Source organism: Rhinoderma darwinii, chromosome 2 (assembly GCF_050947455.1).
Source record: "Rhinoderma darwinii isolate aRhiDar2 chromosome 2, aRhiDar2.hap1, whole genome shotgun sequence".
NCBI lineage: Eukaryota > Metazoa > Chordata > Amphibia > Anura > Rhinodermatidae > Rhinoderma > Rhinoderma darwinii.
The window spans coordinates 295,516,307-295,541,011 of record NC_134688.1 but is presented as its reverse complement, the minus strand read 5'-3'; the positions used below and the strand labels follow the sequence as shown (position 1 = coordinate 295,541,011).

Below are 24,705 nucleotides of genomic sequence, written 5' to 3'. Positions count from 1 at the left end.
CTAAAACAGATTGTGTAACTGAGGCTGATGAGAATATAGGATGACATAATGAATGGGCTCTGTATGCGGCACTATCTACAATGGGCACTATGTGGGCACTGGCACTTTATATGTAGGCACTGGCACTAGGGGCAGTTAAGGGTGCATTATACTGTATGGGGCAGCTGAGGCGGTATTTTACGGTATGGCGCAGTGTGCCGGTTGTCGCTCTTTGCGATACTTGAAAGTTGAGAGGCATGAATATACTGTAAAATAAAGAAATGCAAAGTCGCTTTTAAAGTTGGACATTCTCCCCCACACCCTTACAGGATTGTGGCTGTTACTTCTATTACAGCTATGCTCCTGCGGGTGACTGCACGAGCACAACTGATGTGCCCATGTGATCACCATTACACATAAATCTGTCAAAGAACATAATATGGACGCATATGAATCTCATGAAGCATTAAAGGCCTCTAAAATAATATATGTGCCCTTATATAATGGCCTCTCGTAATTTTTCAGAATGTGTTCAAACATTTTCAGATGTATTGGTGAGTTCTGTATGCAACTCTCTATAGATCATTGCAAACATTATTTACATTAAGTGCTTCATTTACGTTACATGGCAGCATTAAAATGTTTATTCAGTAACAACCAAGGAAAAGCTAAAGCCTTTCACAGTTGTATCATTCTAATTGTTACGTGTGTGTGGGCCCCTTTTTATACCAGGGTGGAAAGTGCATTTTGCTGAGAACTGTTGAAAGCCACTGTAGACTTTATTATCACTAATAAAATGTGATCGTCTTTTCTAAATGCCAAGATAATTCCAAAACATCTTCAAGCACAGAGTGCCTAAGTTAGAAGTACTGGTATGAGTCTGTAATTATGATCCATATGCCCAAAAGGCATATTTTACAGAGCTTTAAAATATTTTTTAGCTTCAAAATAGTTTCATTACGTGCAGCGTCTTTTCTTATGAATTTCTTATGAATGCTGAAATTCTAGCAAGACAAATATAGATTTGAATGTTGCTATCTAAAACCACCGACAACAATAACACAGAAAAACTTAATGGTCATGGAGTTATCTTTTAATTTACTCTTTAGAACTCAGCAAGTTACTAGTATTCAATAGCAGGCATGGTGCTATGATGTTTATGCGTAAGAAGTAATCAGGGTACGGGGTTCCATAGCAAAAATTGGATAGAGGCTCCCCTTAGAAATGCCCACCACTGGCAGATAGGGGTTTTGTGAAATAGGCTATAATTATTATGAGCAGTGATTTAACATGCATATCATCTGCAGAACTTCTCCCATGCTGCACTCATTCTGTGAAACTGACTGCCCAAGACCATTAGACTTTCTCCTAACATTCCCAGTTTTAAGTGTACATTGAAAACTTATTTCTTCAAGGAGGCCTATGTCACATAACCAATGGCGGATTATAATATGGGCGGTTCGGGCGGCCGCCCGGGGCCCGAGGCTCCCAGGAGGCCCATCTCCGCCCGAACCGCACACACTGCAAAACTATGCAGCGTTGCTAGCTGCCGCGCTGTCCCTTCTTCCAACTGAATCTGTGTCCGCATGACGCAGATTCAGTTGGGTTGAATGCTTGAGCCTCGCTCCAGCATTCACTCTGCCGTGAGCGGCTCGGTGCAGGCAGGCGCGATGTAGTGACTGTAGCGATGTAAATTTTATTTATTAGGTACGTACATATGGAGGCATTATACTGTGTCACAGCTATGGGGTTATTATACAGTGTCACAGCTATGGGGGCATTATACTGTGTTGCAGCTATGGGGGCATTATACTGTGTCGCAGCTATGGGGGCATTATACTTGTCGCAGCTATGGAGGCATTATACTGTGTCGCAGCTATGGAGGCATTATACTGTGTCGCATCTATGGGGGCATTATACTGTGTCGCATCTATGGGGGCATTATACTGTGTCGCATCTATGGGGGCATTATACTGTGTCGCAGCTATGGAGGCATTATACTGTGTCGCAGCTGTGGGGGCATTATACTGTGTCGCAGCTATGGGGGCATTATACTGTGTCGCAGCTATGGAGGCATTATACTGTGTCGCATCTATGGGGGCATTATACTGTGTCGCATCTATGGGGGCATTATACTGTGTCGCATCTATGGGGGCATTATACTGTGTCGCAGCTATGGAGGCATTATACTGTGTCACAGCTATGGAGGCATTATACTGTGTCGCAGCTATGGGGGCATTATACTGTGTCGCAGCTATGGAGGCATTATACTGTGTCGCAGCTATGGAGGCATTATACTGTGTCACAGCTATGAAGGCATTATACTGTGTCGCAGCTGTGGGGGCATTATACTGTGTCGCAGCTATGGAGGCATTATACTGTGTCGCAGCTATGGAGGCATTATACTGTGTCGCAGCTATGGAGGCATTATACTGTGTCGCAGCTATGGAGGAATTATACTGTGTCGCAGCTATGGAGGCATTATACTGTGTCACGGCTATGGGGGCATTATACTGTGTGGAGGCAGCTATGGGGACATTTTACTGTGTGGAGGCAGCTATGAGGGACATTATACTGTGTAGAGGCAGTTATGGGGGCATTATACTGTGTCGCAGCTATGGGGGCATTATACTGTGTCACAGCTATGGAGGCATTATACTGTGTAGCAGCTATGGAAGCAATATACTGTGTTGCAGCTATGGAGGCATTATACTGTGTCGCAGCTATGGATGCATTATACTGTGTCGCAGCTATGGAGGCATTATACTGTGTCGCAGCTATGGAGGCATTATACTGTGTAGCAGCTATGGGGGCATTATACTGTGTAGCAGCTATGGAGGCATTATATGTGTAGCAGCTATGGAGGCATTATACTGTGTCACAGCTATGGGGACATTATACTGTGTCGCAGCTATGGGGGCATTATACTGTGTCACAGCTATGGAGGCATTATACTGTGTAACAGCTATGGAGGCAATATACTGTGTCGCAGCTATGGAGGCATTATACTGTGTCGCAGCTATGGAGGCATTATACTGTGTCGCAGCTATGGAGGCATTATACTGTGTCGCAGCTATGGAGGCATTATACTGTGTCGCAGCTATGGAGGCATTATACTGTGTCACAGCTATGGAGGCATTATACTGTGTAGAAACTATGGAGGCATTATACTGTGTTGCAGCTATGGAGGCATTATACTGTGTCACAGCTATGGGGGCATTATACTGTGTCACAGCTATGGAGGCATTATACTGTGTCGCAACTATGGAGGCATTATACTGTGTCGCAACTATGGAGGCATTATACTGTGTCGCAGCTATGGAGGCATTATACTGTGTTGCAGCTATGGAGGCATTATCCTGTGTCACAGCTATGGGGGCATTATACTGTGTTGCAGCTATGGAGGCATTATACTGTGTCACAGCTATGGAGGCATTATACTGTGTCGCAGCTATGGGGACAATATACTGTGTCACAGCTATGGGGACATTATACTGTGTCGCAGCTATGGAGGCATTATACTGTGTAGGGTCAGCTAAGGGGAAAATTATACTGTGTAGAGGCAGCTATGAAGGGCATTATACTGTGGGGGCAGCTATGGGTGGCAATATACTGTGGGGGCAGCTATGGGTGGCAATATACTGTGGGGGCAGCTATGGGAGACATTATACTGAGCAATTACAAGAGCTGCAGGTCCAAGGGGGGAGAAGCTGTGTAGCACTATATACAAGGGGGGATTGTTGTATAGCACTATATAGAAGGGAGCGTTGTGTATCACTATATCTACGGGGGATTGCTGTGTAGCACTATATACAAGAGGGGGAGGGCTATGTGACACTATTTACAGAGGGGGCGCTATTTACAGGGGGCTGTGTGTGGTGCTATCTACAGTGTTTGACACAATTATATTCAGGGCGCAGTCTATGGTGCTATAATATTTAGGGGCACAGTGTTTGTACTATTTTATTCAGGGGCGCAGTGTTTGGTGCTATTATATTTAGGGGCACAGTGTGTGGCACCATGATAATATTATCTTTGTTTATAGGTGTGGAAATGTTGGAAAAGTGAGGAGCCAAAGACAAGAGTGGCAAATTCTGCAGAAATGGGTCATGGCCGGGAAAAGTCGTCATGAAGTCTGGACTGGATGGAGAAGAAAAGAGGAAAAAAACTACGTCGTCACCTGTGAGTCACTAGGTTTATAGACAATCTGTCATCTCTACTGACATGTTTATTATAGGAAATCCTTGTATTGTGCAGTCCAGGACTGATAGACAAATAAGTCTTACTATTCCCCTTGTCAGGAGAATGTGTCCCTACATGGTGCGATACTGTCAGCGATGGTTGGAGACAGTCAGTATGTGGGGACACAGCCTTTTGACAAGGGGAGTAGTAACACCCATTTGTTAATGTCTGGACAAAAAGGAAGTGTTAACAATAGTTACAGGGCGGCGGAGGAGAAGGGGGGCCCAAGTTTGGATAACAGCCCAGGGCCTATGGTCTACTTAATCCGCCAGTGCACATAACTATAGGCCAACATTCAACCTGAACTAGTTGCAGATATCCACTCCACTCTATGTCCTCAACTATCTACCCTTGTCGCAACCCTCTGCACTTTATGTTCAATCTGGCTCAGATACTGACTGGGTGATATATCCTATCCAACACAAGGCACTCGTCCACTAGACAAAATTAGCACCATTGTGTCACTCCTCCCATTCCATTTAGAATGTCAGCTCTCGTGGGCAGCGACTTCCCTCTTTTTGTCTCATTGTTTTTTACTTTTTTGTTACTTCCCATCTGCAAAGTGCTGCAAAATGTGTTGGCACTATATAAATAAAGATTATTATTATATCATAGTAAGTTTTATTGTGTGGCATCTTGTAGCTTGTATGATCGTTCTATTATACTTTACTCCTCTTCCATCATGCTTTATATACCTTTTCTCTTTGCCATTCCTGCACAATCAATATTCCACCCTTGCCATTCTTCACTCTTCTTAGTGCCACATAAATAGATCTAACAAGAAGGTATTACATTTGTGACAAACATGGTCCTTTTCGTATAACAAATTCAGTAGAAACCAAAGCTTCAATGACTGCATTATTTGATATAACCTGAACTTTCTTTGGCCTCATTATTCCCTGTTGAATTCTACACAATTCCTGAATCATGGCACAAACATTTATCTGGCGCTTGGGTCATATAAAACATTGGGTAGAAACTTTTACAGAAGAAGTAAAGATGAGTGATAACTAAAATGAAGTACAACTACTTCTATAAACAGTCTACAATCTCAAGAGAGAAGGTTGATTTTCCTTACCGTTATTATACTTAGCAATTCTTTTCGGTCAATCGATCCATTTCCATCTGCATCGTATAGTTTAAAATACCACTTCAATTTCTGATCAATTTTTCCTCGTAATACTAGGTTTATGGCAGCAATAAATTCTAAAAAGTCAATAAATCCATCCTGAAAGTGAAAGGAAAAATACTGAGTAAGTACAAGCAACAAGAAAAACATTTGTATTATTGCTTTGCAGTTTAACTTTTTTTTATATGTGTCCGGTTATGTGCACATATTATGTGTAATATATAACATACGCTAAGGTGTGCCCTATTTATATTGTCCTATGTTACGTGAGCTTTGTGTGTGCATGCCATGTTATATTGTGCTATGTTCTCTGCGCTGTGTTAAGTGTGGTATATCACATTTGTTACATTATGTGCTAGGTGTTATGTGTGCTATGTGATGTGCACTATTTTATGTGACCAATGCAGTAGGTGTAATATTATCTCTAACATATAGTATGTGCAATGTTATGTGTGCTATGTTACAAATGCTGTATCTTATGCTATGTAATGTGTGCTGTATCACATGTACAGTTTTGTGTGTGGTATTGTGCGATGTTATGTGTGCCATGTTATGTGTGGTTTATTACATATGTTTTTGTAGGATTTACGATGGATGTGACTGATACATTTTGTAAAGATTCCTAACAGATCCTATTGACTTAAATTAGTTGATCAGGTTTCTATGATGTCAATTTGAACAGAACCTTATAGAGGCTCTGTCACCAGATTATAAGTTCCCTATCTCCTACATAATGTGATCGGTGCTGTAATGTAGATAACAACAGTGGTTTTTATTTAGAAAAACGATCATTTTTTAGGAAGTTATGAGCAATTTTAGATTTATACTAATGACCAACTGGGCGTGTTTTTACTTTTTACCAACTGAGCGATGTACAGAGGAGTGTATGACGCTGACCAATCAGTGACCAATCGGCGACCAATCAGCATCCTACACTTCTCATTGTTCCAGCCAAGGTTCTTTCACTGCACAATCACAATGTAACAATGGGCTGGAACAGTGAGAAGTGTATGACACTGATTGGTAACTGATTGGTCAGCGTCATACACTCCTCTGTACAACGCCCAGTTGGTAAAAAGTAAAAACACACCCAGTTGGTCATCAAGAAACTAATTAGCATAAATCTAAAATTGCTCATAACTTGCTCAAAAATGATCATTTTTCAAATTAAAAACCTCTGCTGTAATCTACATTACAGCGCCGATCAGATTATGTAGGAGACAAGGCACTTATAATCTGGTAACAGAGCCTCTTTAAATGTAAAACACCTAAAAACAAGTTACAAAAAACTGGGGCTAGAGCCTTTTTAGGCTGGGTTCACACGTGGCGGAATTTCACTTAAATTCCGCTGCGGACACTCCGCAGCGTTAATCCGCAGCGGAGCCGTTTCTCCATTGCCTTCCACTTCTATTTAGAAGTGTTCGTTTAGACGAGGCGTAAAATTCCGCTGCGGAGCATAGGCTGTGGAGCGGAATTTGGTGTCCGCAGCATGCTCTGTCTGTTGCGGAGCAGTGGCGGACTGGTTGCGGACTCATGGCGGAATTTCTCCATTGACTTCAATGGAGATTCTAAATTCCGCAATGAAGTCCGCAGCTGTCATGCACATGTTATGTGTGCTGCGGATGCGTCTTGCTTTTTTGCCATGACATTTCTTCATTCTGGCTGGACCCATGTATTTCTAGGTCTACAGCCAGACTGAGGAAGTCAATGGGGCTCCCGTAATTACGGGAGCGTTGCTAGGAGACGTCAGTAAATAGTCACTGTCCAGGGTGCTGAAAGAGTTAAGCGATCGGCAGTAACTGTTTCTGCACCCTGGACAGTGACTACGATCTCAATATACAGCAACCTGTAAAAAAAATAGAAGTTCATACTTACCGAGAACTCCCTGCTTCTGTCTCCAGTCCGGCTTCCCAGGATGACGTTTCAGTCTTAGTGACGGCTGCAGCCAATCACAGGCTGCAGTGGTCACATGGACTGCCGCGTCATCCAGGGAGGTAGGGCTGGATGCCGAAAGAGGGACGCGTCACCAAGACAACGGCCGGTAAGTATGAAATTAATTTACTTTCACTAGGGAAAGTGCTGTCCCTTCTCTCTATCCTGCACTGATAGAGAGAAGGGAATCACTTTTCCCGCAGTCCGCAGCAGCTAGTCCGCATCAATTTACTGCACATTTGGGCAGATCCGCAGCCGTAATCCGCAACCCGGATTAGGTGCGGCATTGATGCGGACAGTTGCGGAGGAATTCCGCCACGTGGGGGCATGCCCTTAAGCTGAGTGATGATCACCTGAACAATTGTTCGTATGGATGTTCGTTCGCGATCATTGCCCAGTGTAAACATCCCCGCCAATCAAACAACAAATGAGAAAACAATCTTTTGTCGTTGACTGCATTTTTTTATGTGGACATAAAAATTTATTTTTCCTGACAGCACATCCCCTTGTGTAAACAGGGGATGTGCTGCCGACCAATATGAGAAATTGATAAATGGGAATTCGAACAAACAATCTCACAAATGATCATTGTACAAACCCCCACTCGATCATTAATATATAAAAAGAAAACGTCCTATATCACCGATCGGTGCTCTTTACGGGCAGGTTATTTGCCCATATACACAGAAAATACGGCAAAAAAATCCAGTTTACAATAAAAAATAAATGCTTTAATAGAGTCAAGTCACCACAAAGAGAGGAAAATAATTTCTCAACCATAAAACCCCAAGGCCTTGTTCACACGATGAAATTTTCATGCTGTTTCCAACCTGTTTTCTGCGTCTGAATCAGCCTGAATTCTGTTGGTAACAAGGTTTCCATTTATGTCAATGGAAAAATGCCTCGGTCTTCAGGCAGGGCAGAATTTTCAACAGGCAGAATAACAATAGCATAACCACCACGCTGAAAAAACGAAGTGAGGTCACTTCCTGACATGGCTTCTGCGGCGTATTCCTTAACGAAAATAGCTTTAAATGGGGGTAATCTGCATGCAGAAAGGCGCCTGTAAATTGCTAAACCGCAGCAGAAATCCAAGGGTCAGCTTCATATTTCTGCCGCTGAAAATATTGAAAGAAAACAAGTTGGAGTTTTCCATTGGAAAAATCTGTTATGTGAACATACCCCAATCCAAACCAAACACACCTATGTATTTATGATAAATAAGCAACAAAGCAGAAGTTTAGGATCTAATCAACTGTCCACAAGTTGCTGTGACTGTGAATCGTTGATTTATTCCTAGACAATGGAAAATATCAATGGCGTCGGAAATAACACAACTAATTTCAGGATATTTGCACAGCTTAGGGTCCCACGTTCCAACTATAAGAACATCCATGATCATAGTCAATTCTGGAGATATCAGTATCTGGCCTGGAATTGTAATTTACAGGAAATCGGTAGAAGACTCATAAACCCCTCACTAGGCCGGCTCTTGTTACAGAAAAGAACAATAGGATATTAAAGGGATTGTCTCACCACAGATATCCCCCTTTACTTATGCTCCATACCTAATGTAATTTAAAAAAATGCATTGCTAAAGAGATATTTGCAAATGGAATGTCAATGCTATCTATGCTATCTACAGGGGGCTCTGTGTGGAGCTATCTACAAGGGGTGTGTGTGGTGTTATCTACAAGAGGGCTGTGTGTGGCACTATCTGCAAGCGGGGCTGTGTGTGGTGCTATCTACAAGGAGGGTGTGTGGCACTGTCTACAGGGGGCTGTGTGTTCAGCTATCTGCAAGCGGTGTGTGTGCCCTTATATACAAAACAGCTGTGTGTGACACTATCTACAAGGGGGGCTGTGTATGATGCTATCTTCAAGGGGGGCTGCGTGGCACTATCTACAGTGGGGCTGTGTGTGGCGCTATCTACAAAGGGGCTGTGTGTGGCACTATCTACAAGGGGGCTGTGTGTGGTGCTATCTACATGGGTCTGTGTGTGGCACTATCTACAAGGGGCTGTGTGTGGTGCTATCTATAAGGAGGGACGATGTGTGGCGCTATCTACAAGCGGGCTGTGTGTGGTAATCTCTACAAGGGGGTTGTGTGTGGTAATATCTATACGGTGTTGTGTGCGGTAATATCTACAGGGGGTTGTGTGTGGCGCTATCTACAGGGGGGCTGTGTGTGGAGCTATCTACAGGGGGGCTGTGTGTGGCGCTATCTACAGGGGGGGCTGTGTGGCGCCATCTGCAGGGGGCTATGTGGCGCTATCTACAGCGGGGCTGTGTGTGGAGCTATCTACAAGAGGTGTGTGTGGCGTTATCTACAAGAGGGCTGTGTGTGACGCTATCTACAAGAGGGGCTGTGTGGCACTATCTACAGGGGGGCTGTGTGGCGCTATCTACAAGGGCTGTGTGTGGCGTTACATATAAGAGGGCTGTGTGTGACACTATCTTCAAGGGGGCTGTGTGTGACACTATCTTCAAGGGGGGCTGTGTGTGACACTATCTACAAGGGGGCTGTGTGGCACTATCTACAGGGGGCTGTGTGGCGCTATCTACAGGGGGGGCTGCGTGTGGAGCTATCTACAAGGGGTGTGTGTGGCGTTATATACAAGAGGTCTGTGTTTGACACTATCTTCAAGGGGGCTGTGTGTGACGCTATCTACAAGGGGGCTGTGTGGCACTATCTACAGGGAGGATGTGTGTGTCACTATCTACAAGGGGCTGTGTGTGGCGCTATCTACAAGGGGGTTGTGTGTGACGCTATCTACAATGGGGGTTGTGCTCTCAAGAAACACATACACATATACACACAAAAAAGCAGAGACGTAGTGTAATAAATGGTAATTGAAGAACAACATAAGGCCCTTTTACACTGATTCATATTTGTAAACAGGGCAACAATCAGCTGGTGAAGAAGCAAACGTTCATTTATGGGGGTGTGGCCCGATGTCTGGCTGAGCAGACGTACTTCGCTGGGCTCCCGAGTATCCTGTCTCAGTATCTTGTATCTATCACCTCCTCCTGAGTGTCTGAAAGCCTTACCTTGCAGGGTGGTGACTACACGTCCTCCTGTGTCCCCCAGTGTGCAGATTTGTGGTGTCAGGTGCGGATATCGCTGGATATAGAGGAGAATGGAGTGAGGCCTGGCACTTCCGGTCACCGCGTGGTGAGCAGCTGGGGCGTTCTGGCAGGAGCAGCGGTGCAGTCTCCCTGCCTGTATTACTCCACTAGCGGAGTGTACTGGGAAAAGGGTCTTGTGGACTGGAAACGTTACCCTGTAAAGGGCTTGCTTCTGCCTGAGAGGTAGGTGAACGACGGGGCCGGCATTCCCCACCCCCTCCCATGTTCTTGCCGGGGGCTTCGCTGGACTGGGATTATAACTACGTGCCTTCAAGTAATAGTGTCCCTTTGCATGTATAGACTCTCCACTGATACAGGAACGTTATTTCAAGAGGCACTCTGCTTTGGAAGACACACAATCGTTGCAATGCATTACACAGAGGGATGCTGGTTTACCCCTCCCCCCTGTTTTTCTACCATTTTCTGCACACTCTGCTGTTTAAATCCTCTAATATGGGAGGTCATAGGGGGAAGAAAGGGAAGAGTAAGTCAATGGTAGGGAACTCTCTCCCCCCCTCTGATGATGACTCTGTAATGGAATATCCTCCATTTCACTCACTGGATGACCTGGATGCTGGTCCCTCAGGTGCTAATATATTGAAAATTAAAGCTAATGCTGCGAAAAAGTGGAGCAGTTTTCTCGGCCTGTGCTGATGCCTGCTTCCCCTGATCCCTCTTTATCAATGTTTGATGGATCCTTAAGTCCACCAAGACCACTATCCCCACAAGACCAGCCGGTCTCCTCCTCACATGTGGATGTTAAATTTGCAGAATTGCCGGCGGCCATCAATTCATGTCAGTCTAAGCTTGTTACCAAAGTTGATGAACTGCGTCAAGATCTTGTTATACTGAGGCATGATATGCAGAAAATCCGCGAACGTACTACTGACAATGAGCGCAGAATCTCTGAGGTGGAGGACACTTTATGCCCTATTCTGGATCAAAATGCAGATTTGAGGAGGCAGGTGGTGGCTTCAGTCAACTGGGCAGACGATTTTGAAAAACGTCTTTGATGTAATAATGTCCATATTGTGGGCCTGCCGGAGAAATCGGAGGGTGCGGATGTGGTCAAATTCCTGGAAAATTGCCTAAAAGATACCTTGGATGTTGAGGGTTTCTCTGCATTTTTCACCATTGAGCGGGCACAGAGTCCCGGCCCGTATGGGTCATCCGGGGGGACCTCCACGTCCATTGCTCGCACGCATGTTGCACTTCAGAGACAGGGATGCAATTTTACAGGCGGCAAGGAAAAAGGGAACTATCCTCTATAACTCTCAACGAATCTCCATATACCCGGATTTCTCGGTTAACATCAGGAGACGAGTCCAATTTACGGATGCCCGTAAGAAACTACGGAAGAAGGGTTACAGATATGCCATGCTGTATTCTGCCAAGCTGAGAGTGATTGATGGTCCGACATCTAAATTCTTTCTTTCCTCCAATGAGGCCCTGGCGTGGGCAGAGGCAGCACCGAATGCTCCTGGAGGGGCTCTTCCTCCTGATTGAATAGTCTTTTAATGGACAAGAGCCTGTGTTCAATGTTCTTGGCTTTACTGCTGGATTCTGAATTTTTTTTGTGTCACTTATGATTTTGCGCCCTTATAGGGCGTAGTTCTAGTCTAAAATGTGATATGCCTGATAGACTCTTATCTTGTTCAAGGAGTCAGGTCTTGGGACTGTACTAGTGCGGTAGGTGTAAGTTTAGTCAGGGACCACTGTTTCTCTAGTTGTTTGTAGTTACAGGGTAAAGGTCTGCACTTAGCTAGTTTAGTGTCTGACAGGGGATAATAAGGGGTTGTTTAAAATGGTACTGCTGATGTATGAGTGTGTGAATGTTGTGCTCTGGTCTTTCCTCCTCCCAGGTTCCGTGACCGCTGGTGGTCTTGGGCTGCTGTATCAACTCTGGATGCATTATGGCTTCAATTAAGATACTAAGCTGGAATATCCGAGGGCTTAATTCCAAATTTAAGAGAGCTCTTGTTTTTAACTTTGTAAAAAAACATTCCCCTCACATCATATGTTTACAGGAGACTCATTTAACTGGTCAAAAAGTTCTGGCTCTTAAACGGGCATGGATAGGACGGGAATATCACTCCTCATACTCAAATTATTCTCGAGGGGTATCGCTCCTAATAGCCAAAAGCTTGCGTCTGGAGGTGCTGCAAGTAGCCTGTGATCATTTTGGTCGATATATTATTATGCACTGCTCTATTTATGGTTCGGTTTTCACTATTGTCAATTTATATGGTCCCCCTTCTATGGATCCTCACAGCTGGATTTGGTGGCTGAGAAATTGTTCGGTTCTGTGTATAGGAGATTTTAATGCAGTGCCGGATGCCTCGGTGTATCGTACGGGAGGGATAGATCAGGCATCTACTCACCTTAACTCATGGTCTTCGGCACTCCGTCTCACGGATGTGTGGCGATGGAAATTTCCGTCTGACAAATTATACAGCTATTATTCACCTACTCATAAAAACTTCTCTAGGATTGATCTGGCGATTTTGGATCATGCAGTTCTTTTCCTAACATTTTTAGCTGGACCTCCCGTTGACTCTAAGATATGGCGGTTACATCCGGCATGGCTTGTACATCCTGAGGTCATATCAGAGGTTTCAGCCGCTCATGCACTCTATTGGGACAACAATTCCTCCCACCCAGACCCGCTAATTGTATGGGATGCATACAAAGCTACGGTGAGAGGAGCTTTTATGGCAGGGGTTGCTAAATATAGGAAAACCTATGAGGAAAAGGAGAGGTTCTTGACATGTGAAGTTCATAGAGCTGAGCAGGATTATATTACGAATCCCCAACCTGACACAAAGAGCCAATGGGCAAGGGCCCAAAGTGAGTTGCTTATGTTGCATACTGAGCAGACTATGAAGCGAGTGCTGGCTACTGAGGCATCTATATTTGAATATGGGGATAAGAATCGTAAATTCCTGGCCTATCTGTCGTGGTCGGAGCGTCCCTGTGTATCCATTCCCTCCGCTCTGTCCTTGGAGGGTGTGATATGTAATGCCCCGAAGGCAATAAATAAGGTATTTTATGATTTTTATACTGCGCTCTACAGTTTTAAATGTTGTGGTCCAACAAGCACTGTAGAACTTTTTCACAATCGCTCCCCTTATGGTGTCTGTCAGCTGCTCAGGCAACGGAGTTAGATAGCCCGATTATGGTTGAAGAAATAGAGACCGCTATTCAGTCATTACCATCGGGCAAGATGCCTTGCCTGGATGGCCTTGGTGGGGGTGGTATAGGGCCAATGGGGATACTCTGGTACCGAGACTCAGGGACGTCTATTCTAGTGCCTTTGAGTTGGTCGTTTTGCCGGCCTCTATGCAGGAGGTACTTATTGTGGTGGTATTGAAGCCAGGGAAGGACCCTACTCTCCCGGATTCCTATCGTCCTATTTCACTTATCAATTCAGATGCTAAGATACTAGCCAAAATTATTGCCAATAGACTAAAGAAGATTATATTGTCCTTAATTCACTCTGACTATACGGGCTTTATGCCAGGGAAGAGTACGCACATTAATATACATAGACTGTTTCTGAATATTGATGCGATCAGAGGTGATAAGTCTCCAGGGCTCGTTCTCTCTCTCTGGATACATATAAGGCTTTCGACTCAGTTGAATAGCGGTATCTATGGATGCTCCTTTCTAGGTTGAATTTTGGTCCAAGGTTTTTGGCCCAGCTTTACCTCCTCTATGAAGGGCCTTGTGCTATGGTGAGGACGAATTTGGATATATCTGACTCTTTTTATTGGGTCGTGGTACCCGTCAGGGCTGTCCGCTCTCCCCGTTATAATTTGCCCTTGCAATAGAACCCCTGGCAATGGCTATACGCTAATCCTCTGACATGCAAGTTATTACTAGAGACCGCATAACTGAAAAAATATCTTTATATGCAGATGATACTCTGGTATACTTGGCGGATGATAGTCCTTCCCTGGCTTCTCTGTTTACACTGATAGATTCATTTGGCAGCTTTTTTGGCCTCACGGTGAATTGGGCTAAATCCCCTTGCTCCTGGTTATTGCTCCTGTGATGGATGGTCAAATTGTTTATGTTCTCTGTATTAAACTACACTATGAATTATCAAGCAGGATGCCGTATTATGAAGATATGTATTCTCCATTTTGTAATGATCTCTTTCTGGTACTGCTTGAATCACAAGGGAATAAGTTATTACTTTGTGTTCTTCTTCGTGGCCTTCAATACTGGTAGATAGGAGTCTGGCAGAACGCCTAGACCTGAAATAATCATCATATTTCCAATTAATTCTTTATCTCAGTATTTCACACACATATATATGAAATCATCACATAGCCTTATGAAAACCTCCTACATTTCTATTGTTTGTAGGCCAGGATTTGCAGGTGTTAGAAAGATCACGTGACCTCAGTGGGAATGTACCCTGTGACGTATTTTCAGTCTACGTGTAAAATGTTATGATTGGTTGTTCCATGAGAGGTAACACCCTGGTTAGAGGGTACGCCCTGAGGGTATATTAACCTATGTATCTTGATAATAAATGAGAATATTGATTGAGACGACAGATTGCTATTGTCTTTATTGATCTCCCGGTGCACTGCTGATACTTCAATTACCATATTTGAATACCACCTGACAAAGCAGAGGGAGCCCATTAGAGCACCCATCCCAAAAGGTGCTACCTGGAAGGGGTTTCTTCGACAGTTATGGTGCCGAACAGCCCGGGACCTCCTAATGAGAATTTTGTGCAAAGTCCACTAATCTGGAAGGACCTGGGGAGTCGCTGAAACCAAAACCGATCGGTAAGTAACAGACTTTATGTTACACCATTTGTTTCAGCCACTCTGTTAAGTCCCTGGAAACGTACTTTGTATATGTAAGTCTCTACAAAGGGGTCCCGTAATAATCAGGTCCTTTGTCAGGATGGTAGTGTGGTTAAATGGATTTACATGGGGGTGTATGTGACAAGTGTGATGAATGTGTGTGTAGTGTGATGTTGAATACATCTGTGAGAAGACATACATATCAAATTGTTGAAACTGTATGGCTCCCAGCCCAGAAGTAATATCCACTTCATAGAAGACGATATACACTCAGTGCAAGGAGGAGCAATTGTGTCTATATTGAATTTGCACTCAATACCATTACCCAGTACAATAGGGAAAACTTTGAATACTGTATTAGAAAATCATTTATATTTTTCTAAATTCACTGCCAAACAGTGATATTGTGTGTAAGGGTCCATAAACCAGTTGTATGCATTGCCAGACTGGCATAAGGTGGGAATCAGTACAGACTGATTTCTAGCACATGATAATCCGGCATATACACTTTGATGTAAAATAACATCCAAGTAATTAAGTCTGTAGTAGTATAACATCAGACCGCTGGATTGAATACCGTTGTAATATAACATCCTGTATTCATTGAATGACCCTGACACTTACCCCAGGTGCCACCTGTGTCGTAGTAGTAATTACAGTGAAGAACATTGGTATTGGCTCAGACCCAGAGCCCCTAAAGAAATCACCAACATAGATAACAGCCCCCTAAACTACAACCCACAGAGTGAACGGCTGAGCGGGGAGGATAACATATATATGTTACCAAATATAATTTGTATGTGAAACCATTACAAAGTGCTAGAGGAAAGAGTTTGGGATATATGCTACATCACAGGCTGTATGAACTGAAAGTGTTCTGCATAAGTGAAAGAGACGAAGGGTTTGTAGAAGTTTGAAATGAATGTGACCAACTCCTGCTTGAATCAATGGAAGTTCATGAATGTAGATTGTGTTGAAGGATTTGCTCTTGCAATTTGTGGATTGGCAGCATTTTGTCTGTTCTTGATGTTCAAAACAGTGAGGGATCAGAGAAAAGGATATCCCACTGCTAGAATAGTCTGAAGGAACGACTTTTGATATTGATAGTCTTTCTGAAACTGTAAGATAGATTGTCTGAGATATCTGTCAACAGACTAAGGCCTGTCTGTTTGGAGCTGGGGAGTTTTCCGGAGACTACCCTACGCCCTCTGACCATGGGGTCAGAAAATAGTAAGACAAAAATGCGGGACAGCCCTGAGACGTGGGTCTCTGCCATCAAAATAGTAGAAAGAGCAAAAGGATCTGAGGCTGTGAAGGATTGTAAAAGAATGTTTAAAATGATGGGAGTTGGGTCCTATGGAACATTAGCAGAATGTGATTGGAAAAGATTTATGACAAATTGTGTTGGATAGTTGAAAGACAATAACATGGTGGAAAAAGCCCAAATGTGGTATGAGGTAGCACAGAGAGTGAGTAACACAGAACATAAGAGTATGGAAGCAAATCATGGAATAATGTATGATTTATATGACCCTTTAAGTGAAAAGCTCCTCACTAATGTGTTAACCCCTTTACAACTGCCAAACAGCCCCACAGCAGCAACTGCGCCATCTCCTTGTCCTGAAAATAGCAAGAAAGGCAGCTGCTGGACATGTCCACACTGTGGGCAGCAGAACCCCCTCACTGCAGGATATTGTGTCAGTTGTGGTACGCAGCGCCCCACTAGATTGTTTCCGTTAGTATCAAGTATCCATACACACAGGGGACCAAAACCAGTAGATGTAGACGGGCAACCAGTACCTGGGGCAGTAGGGGAAATCCAGTCACATGAAGCCACTGTGTATCGCCCCTGGAGCCCGGCTGATTTACTAGCTGTATGTGGCACACTCCCAGACCCACGGAAAACACCCAACGCTTTCCATAGAAAGCTGCGAGCAGTACATCTAGCTTACCGTGCTACATGGTCAGATATGGAGAGCCTGGTAGAAACAAAGGGAGGGGAAGTGCTCAAAAATCAAATTCAAGCTGCTATTACAAATCCCGTACCAGCAAATAAAACCAATGAGCAATCAGGACTAGAATACCTGAACGCTATGCAGCCCTGGGTAGATGCTACTCAACAGGATCGAACTGATAGTTTTATGTCATTTTCCCAAGATGTTAAACAGTCAGTCCCTGATTATGCCACAACTTTACAGCAGCAGTGGTTAGATCACGGGTATGAAGAAGGTGATGCAAAAGACTTGCGCCTACTAAAAATAACTTTTATGTCCGGTCTTAAGCCGGCAGTACAAGAAGCTGTTAAAAGATCCCGCCCCGACTGGCGTACATGCCAGTTTAATGATTTAGTAAGCATTGCAAAAGGTGCAGTTAGATTTAGCTCCTAAAAGAACCCGTCTCGCCCCGATGCAACAAAAGGGGAGCTATAGAGGAAGAGGCAGGGAACAAAAAGACACTTTGAGAACCCAGAGAAGGGATCTTAGCCAGATTACATGCTGGAATTGTGATAAGAAGGGTCATTATTCAGCCCGATGTCCCTCCCGTCCAGTTGAGCCTCCCAATTCTTTGATTGCTGCATAGGAAACTGGCAACCCTGATGTCTCCCTCTGCCCAGTGCTCCCCCCGACAGGTCCATCATTGATGGTGCCTGTTACTTTACCCACAGGGGAAAATACCTCTTTTCTAGTAGACACAGGGGCAGCCAGAACTGTATTACAAACCAAATATGTACCGGCAGAGTTGTTATCACCAGACTATATAGATTGTGAAGGGGTGGAGGGAACATCATTTCAGTTACAGTTAACAAAACCAATGCGACTGAATATACATGACACACAATCAATTGTTTCCCGTGTGTTAGTGTCACCACACACTCCCTACAATTTATTGGGGACAGATGTACTCAGTGCCCTGGGAGCCGCATTGGACTTTTCTTCTGGCACACCTACATTAACCTCTGCCATTCCAGAGTCCCTGCTATGCAAACTCCTTAGTATGGCAAGTATGCCGGACACTGAAAAAGCCCCCAGTACCCCTCCCCTTTGGTTGGCAGACATCCCAGAAAAACTATGGGCACAAGATAAGATGGATGTAGGAGTTTTAAATGTGCCGCCTGTACAAGTAAATTTAAAACCAGACATGCAGAACCGTCCTGTTTGTATAAACCAATATCCTCTGAGTCCGCAGCAAGACGCTGCTATAGAAAAGGATATTAACTCCCTACTGGAAAACAATCTTATAGTGCCCATAATCTCGCCTTTCAACACTCCTCTTTACCCAGTAAAGAAAAAGACACTGCCCGGTCAACCTGTACAGTACCGGATGGTACATGACCTACGGGCTGTGAATGCTGTGACAATAATTAATACACCACAAGTGCCTAACCCACATACCCTGCTCAACCAGGTCCCCGGCACTGCAGTCTATTTCACCGTTATAGACTTAGCCAATGCTTTCTTCTCCATCCCGCTGGATAAAGAGTGCCAGCAGTATTTTGCATTTACACATAGGGGAAGACAGTATGCTTGGGTAGTGCTGCCACAGGGTGCCGCAAACTCCCCTGATATCTTCTCACGTACCATGAAAGATATTCTGGACACCTGGCAGCCCCCCAATCAGTCCTCAGTTCTACTACAATATGTAGATGATTTGTTACTTTGTAGTGAGAGTCTGGAGAACAGTGAAACAGATTCTAAATCACTATTAATGTTCCTAGAAGAAGTTGGCTGTAAAGCGAGAAAGCACAAGCTGCAATTATGTGCCAAAACAGTTGTTTTCCTTGGTCACTGTATTTCCCAAGGTATGAAACACTTAACCCCTGACAGGCTGGAAATCATACAGAAACACCCAGTCCCTAGAAACCCTAAACAATTGAGGACTTTCCTGGGTTTAATAGGGTACTGCAGAGCCTGGATCAGGGATGCCTCTGTTATGATGCAACCATTATATGACTGTCTCACCTCTGACCCATTTGTACTGTCCCCTGAGGCAATTGACAATTTTCACTCCCTGAAACTGTCACTGACTACAAGGCCAGCACTGGGACTTCCTGACTACAATAAGCCATTTACTCTGTTCTGCCATGAACAGGCAGATCATGCCTCTGGAGTATTAGCCCAAGATCATGGAGGCAAGATGCGACCACTTGCCTATTACTCCCTTGCTCTGGATCCCATTGTACTAGGATCCCCGACATGCATACGCGCTGTCTCAGCAGCAGCAGCTTTTGTTGATAAAGCAACAGACATTGTACTCCAACATGACATTATTGTGCAAGTCCCACACGCAGTGCAAGAAATGATGAACACAGTCAAGACAAAACACTTATCAGTTGCAAGACTTACTAAAATTGAACTTACTCTTCTGTCCCCTAATGTGACTATCAAACGTTGTGTTGTTCTGAATCCAGCTACACTCCTGCCCCTAGATTCTGAACAAAAGGAGGGAGGAGTGGGGGGACAGGGACATGGACACCCCCTTATTTTTCAACTATCCACTGATGATGAACTATTTAATTTTGAACATGAACATGACTGTCAAAGCCTAGTGGATATGGAATCAAACGGCATAAACAGTATATTTGATGTTGCTCTGATTAACCCTGATGCTGAGTATTTTGTAGATGGATCTCAATATTGGAGTGAAGACAAAGGACATTTCCTCACCGGGTATGCAGTGGTCCACAATGGTAAGGCCGTCATACAACAGTCTCTACCCTCCAGCAGCTCAGCTCAGGAGGCAGAACTAAAAGCACTCGCTGAGGCGTGTAAATTGGGTAAGGGACAGCGTGTCAACATATACACTGACTCCAGATATGCCTTTGGAGTTGCACATGACTTTGGGATAATATGGAGAGCCAGAGGGTTCTTGACCTCGGCAGGTAAACCTATAAAGAATGCAAAAGCAGTAGAAGAACTTTTAGAATCACTGCACATGCCAGACCAAGCAGCTATAGTCAAAGTACAGGCCCACACTAATAACAGTGATCTCCTATCAAAAGGGAATGAGGCTGCGGATGCAGCGGCAAAGGACGCTGCTGCTCTCCCTCTGATGATTGTGAAGCCTGTTTTACAACCCATCACAGAGACCCTGTTGCGTGCTTTCCAGGACCAAGCACCCCCTCAAGAGCAAGCAGAATGGGAGGAGAGAGGTGCAGCAATAGGTCTAGGACAGTTGAGGCATCTTAATTCTAAGGTTTGCCTGCCAAGAGCACTGTATCCAATGATGTGTGCCCTAGCCCATGGGAAAACACACTGTTCAAAGGGAGCTATGAGCCAGCTAGTGTTACAGACATGGCATGCTCCAGGTTTTCAAAATGCAGCAGCCAAATATACAGAGGGCTGCATGACATGTGCACAACACAACCCTGGTAAAACCACCAAAACACCAGCTAAACACACTCCTAAGTCCTACTACCCCTTTCAGCGATTACAGGTGGACTACATACAACTACCTAAGGTGGGAATTTACCAATATGTACTTGTTTGCACTGATTTATTTTCAGGATGGCCAGAAGCTTTTCCAGTGGCTAAAGCAAATGCAGATACCACAGCAAAAAAACTGATAGCTGAGGTAGTGTGCCGCTATGGAGTACCAGAGACAATTGAAAGTGACAGAGGTACTCACTTTACCCAAGAACTATTGAGGAACATATTAAAAAGCCTTGGGATAGAACAAGCATTTCATACTCCCTATCACCCACAAAGCAGTGGTAAGGTAGAAAGACTAAATGGAACTTTGAAATTAAAAATCCAGAAGGCCATGAATGAAACTTCTTTACCGTGGACACAATGTCTACCCCTGGCTTTATACTCTGTAAGAACCACACCAAGAGGGAAGGATAAACTTTCTCCCTATGAAATATTGTTTGGAAATATGCCAAAGACTGGACTGTATTTTCCTCAGCAGTTACAAAAGCATTATGACAATATGACCACATACTTGGCTGCCCTACACAAGCAACTAGAGAGGACACATAAACTAATCCTTTCTTCTATTCCAGATCCAAACTTTCTTTCAGGTACCCACTCACTACAACCTGGAGACTGGGTGGTAACAAAGATACACAACAGGAGCAGTCTGGAACCAAGGTACAGCCAACCAGTAGAAGTACAGCTGGTCACCGCCACATCAGTGAAGCTCCAAGGACGAGCCAATTGGACACATGCAAGCCATTGCAAAAAGGTTATCAGCCCAGATGATGTCGCCTCGATCGATGATGTTGCCCTTGGCAGGGTTGGTGTTGATGTTGCCCCTCGTGGGGACGATGACTCAAGTTCTCAAGGAGGAAGTGGACAATAAATTCATAAAACATCAACAAATTATAACAGCATTAACAAACTTATCTGATTGTTGGATATGTACACACAGTCCTATAAGTTCAAAATCCATGCCATACATGGCTGTGCCCCTTAGTGAGAAAGAACTTCTTAACACTACATGTTGGGATCCCTCAAAGGTAAAGGATAACACAAAAAGGTATACATGGTCTAATACCAGTGTGCCCTTACCCATAGCAGGATGGATGGAGGATCCCTGGTGGCAGGTAAATCTAACCCTGATACCTGGTAAGGCACTGATTCTCACAAAAAAGGGAAAATGGAAAATGGATCCCTAAAAATGTCACTAAAACACTGACACTAGGTGAGATCCCCATAAAAGGCATAAAGATAAGCTTCAATAAAACCCAACAGACCTCAGATGTATTTAGACCAAGTCTGGTAGAACGGTACATACATAATGGTAGTTGGGAATATGGCCATTTCTTCCCTTCAGGAAGTAAGACTGATTGTAAACGTTATCCAGGGTATATGGAAGAAACAGACTTACAAGGGAATGAAACTATGTATTGTGGTTGCACAGGAGTATACCATGGGTCTTTGGGAACAAATTGTCCTTGGTGTGTATTACAGCAGTCTTTTCCCTTAGTTCATTTTGCTCATATGTTAACCCTAGGAAGTATGCAATGGTTTGACCTTCCCCATGATATATATATAGTGTGCGGACATAATGCATATAAATGGATCCCGCAGACTACCACAGGTACCTGTACCCTAGCTAGGTTACAGTCTGCTACCTGGACATGGGACAAGGATGCACTTCCTTATGATAAAGTACCAAAACATATGCTGTACAAAAGGGAGGGAAAGCAAAAAGCCCACCCATTGGTACACTTACCTTGGCACACCAAGTTAGGATATGCTCTATCCATCTTTGGAGGACCAATTAGAAATGCACATAACATAGAAAAACTAGCAGAGTTGTTTGACAATATTACCGAATTAATATTTGATGCTTTAAATGTATCTTCAGTACTTACCCGACAGCTTATTACTGTTACTAACCAACATACACTTGTGCTAGATTACTGAACTGCAAGTCAAGGGGGTATGTGCCAGATAGTGGGTCCTGCATGCTGTCATTATATAGATCCACAAGGGACAGTACAGATTAAACATGATATTGAACAAGCAAAGCAATTAAAGGAGGAATTTAGGAAAGCCAATTCTGAAGAAGATTGGAACCTAGATTGGCCAGACTGGTTGTCATGGCTGAACCCGGCCTCATGGTTCAGAGGCATTGGAGGATGGGCTGCAGGACTCATGCAAGGCGCTTTACATATATTACTCATAATATTGATTATATACGTTTTTGTTAAATTAGTAGCATGTCTGATACCTATGCTATGTAAGAAGGCTAAGAAAATTGTCTATCATAAGCCGAAACCTTTTAATCAACAATACCCTATGTCACAGGGATTTTATGCACAAGGCCAGAACCTGGTGAATGGGTGAACACCCCACCATGTAACACTAAGTGTGTTCATTTATTAAAGCTTTGCCATTTATATCTTATATACATGTTAGGACTTTTATACAGGGCATGTTGTTATTGTTATCACCATAAAAAATATTGACAAAGGTAGAGTCCATCAAATCCAAGCAGCCGTGCAGACAAGCAACTACGGGACTTGTCAACGCACTGACGGGACCCTATACCCAAACCTGAACTTGGTGATAGCATTATATTATTAGTAGTGGCCCTATTCATTATTTTGTTTGAGGTTTATAATCAGATAATTTTTAATCTCTGTATTTTAATATGAGAAAAAGGGGGGTTTGTGATGGATGGTCAAATTGTTTATGTTCTCTGTATTAAACTACACTATGAATTATCAAGCAGGATGCCGGATTATGAAGATATGTATTCTCCATTTTGTAATGATCTCTTTCTGGTACTGCTTGAATCACAAGGGAATAAGTTATTACTTTGTGTTCTTCTTCGTGGCCTTCAATACTGGTAGATAGGAGTCTGGCAGAACGCCTAGACCTGAAATAATCATCATATTTCCAATTAATTCTTTATCTCAGTATTTCACACACATATATATGAAATCATCACATAGCCTTATGAAAACCTCCTACATTTCTATTGTTTGTAGGCCAGGATTTGCAGGTGTTAGAAAGATCACGTGACCTCAGTGGGAATGTACCCTGTGACGTATTTTCAGTCTACGTGTAAAATGTTATGATTGGTTGTTCCATGAGAGGTAACACCCTGGTTAGAGGGTACGCCCTGAGGGTATATTAACCTATGTATCTTGATAATAAATGAGAATATTGATTGAGACGACAGATTGCTATTGTCTTTATTGATCTCCCGATGCACTGCTGATACTTCAATTACCATATTTGAATACCACCTGACAAAGCAGAGGGAGCCCATTAGAGCACCCATCCCAAAAGGTGCTACCTGGAAGGGGTTTCTTCGACACTCCGGACGGAGCCTTCCTGTACCCCTGCAAATAGTTTCCCAAATTACCTACCTGGTAGGTAATCTTAAGGTGTCACAGTATGGGGAACTCAATGTTGACCGTTTGGTTGTGGCTACTGAGAGGCGACTTGATAAATGGAAAAACCTCCCTTTGTCACTGTATGGCAGGATTAATTTATTTAAAATGGTTTACTTACTCAAATTTTTATATTTATTTTGTGCCTGTCCTGTTGTGTTATCCAGAAGATTTTTTTAAACAGCTGGATAGTATACTGCGATCGTTTTGTTGGCAGGGTGGCGTTCCTAGGTTCAGTCTTAGTCTGCTGCAGGCACCTAGGAGAATGGGGGGAATGGCTGTGCCAAATCTTTATATATATACTACTTAGCCTCTCAATTGGTGATTGCGCGTTGGTGCATAGACATAAATCTGAGTAATGCAGCCACTGCACTGGCGGGTGCACTGATGACCTCTTATGAAAGTCTTAAAAACTTGCTCTATAGATTTAAATCCCCAGTGAACTTACCACTGCTGCTTCGGACTGTGGCCATGGCTTGGAGGATGGCACATGCTCTGATGAAGGTCTCGGAGGTTCCTTTATACTCACCTAGGACTCCACTATGGAATAATCCCTGGATGTCTCATCTTGAGTTGCTCCCAGGGGCGGTGATGTGGTCCGGGGCTGGGGTCAAATTCCTGGGT

The 24,705-nt window shown here is 43.8% G+C and overlaps 2 protein-coding genes across 2 annotated transcripts in view; one reads left to right on the top strand and one right to left on the bottom strand.

Annotated features, from left to right (window-relative positions):
• GUCA1C (guanylate cyclase activator 1C) overlaps positions 1 to 24,705 on the bottom strand; it is a 213,781-nt gene that overhangs the window by 133,834 nt on the left and 55,242 nt on the right. Inside the window, exon 2 of the mRNA XM_075853478.1 lies at positions 5,300 to 5,449. Coding sequence (XP_075709593.1) covers positions 5,300 to 5,449 — 150 coding nt within the window. The remainder of the gene's footprint in view (positions 1 to 5,299; positions 5,450 to 24,705) is intronic.
• Positions 17,662 to 21,358, top strand: LOC142743085 (uncharacterized). Its single transcript, XM_075853477.1, has 2 exons — positions 17,662 to 20,690; positions 21,235 to 21,358. Exons 1-2 carry the CDS (start codon positions 17,874 to 17,876, stop codon positions 21,286 to 21,288), a joined length of 2,871 nt encoding a protein of 956 aa, XP_075709592.1. The 5' UTR covers positions 17,662 to 17,873; the 3' UTR covers positions 21,289 to 21,358.

Excerpts from the sequence above, each read along its gene's own strand:
- LOC142743085 (XM_075853477.1), top strand. The coding sequence starts at position 17,874 with ATGGTGCCTGTTACTTTACCCACAGGGGAAAATACCTCTTTTCTAGTA. Across the intron at positions 20,691-21,234 it reads ACTACATACAACTACCTAAG|ATCCAAACTTTCTTTCAGGT; the intron begins GTGGGAATTTAC and ends CTTCTATTCCAG.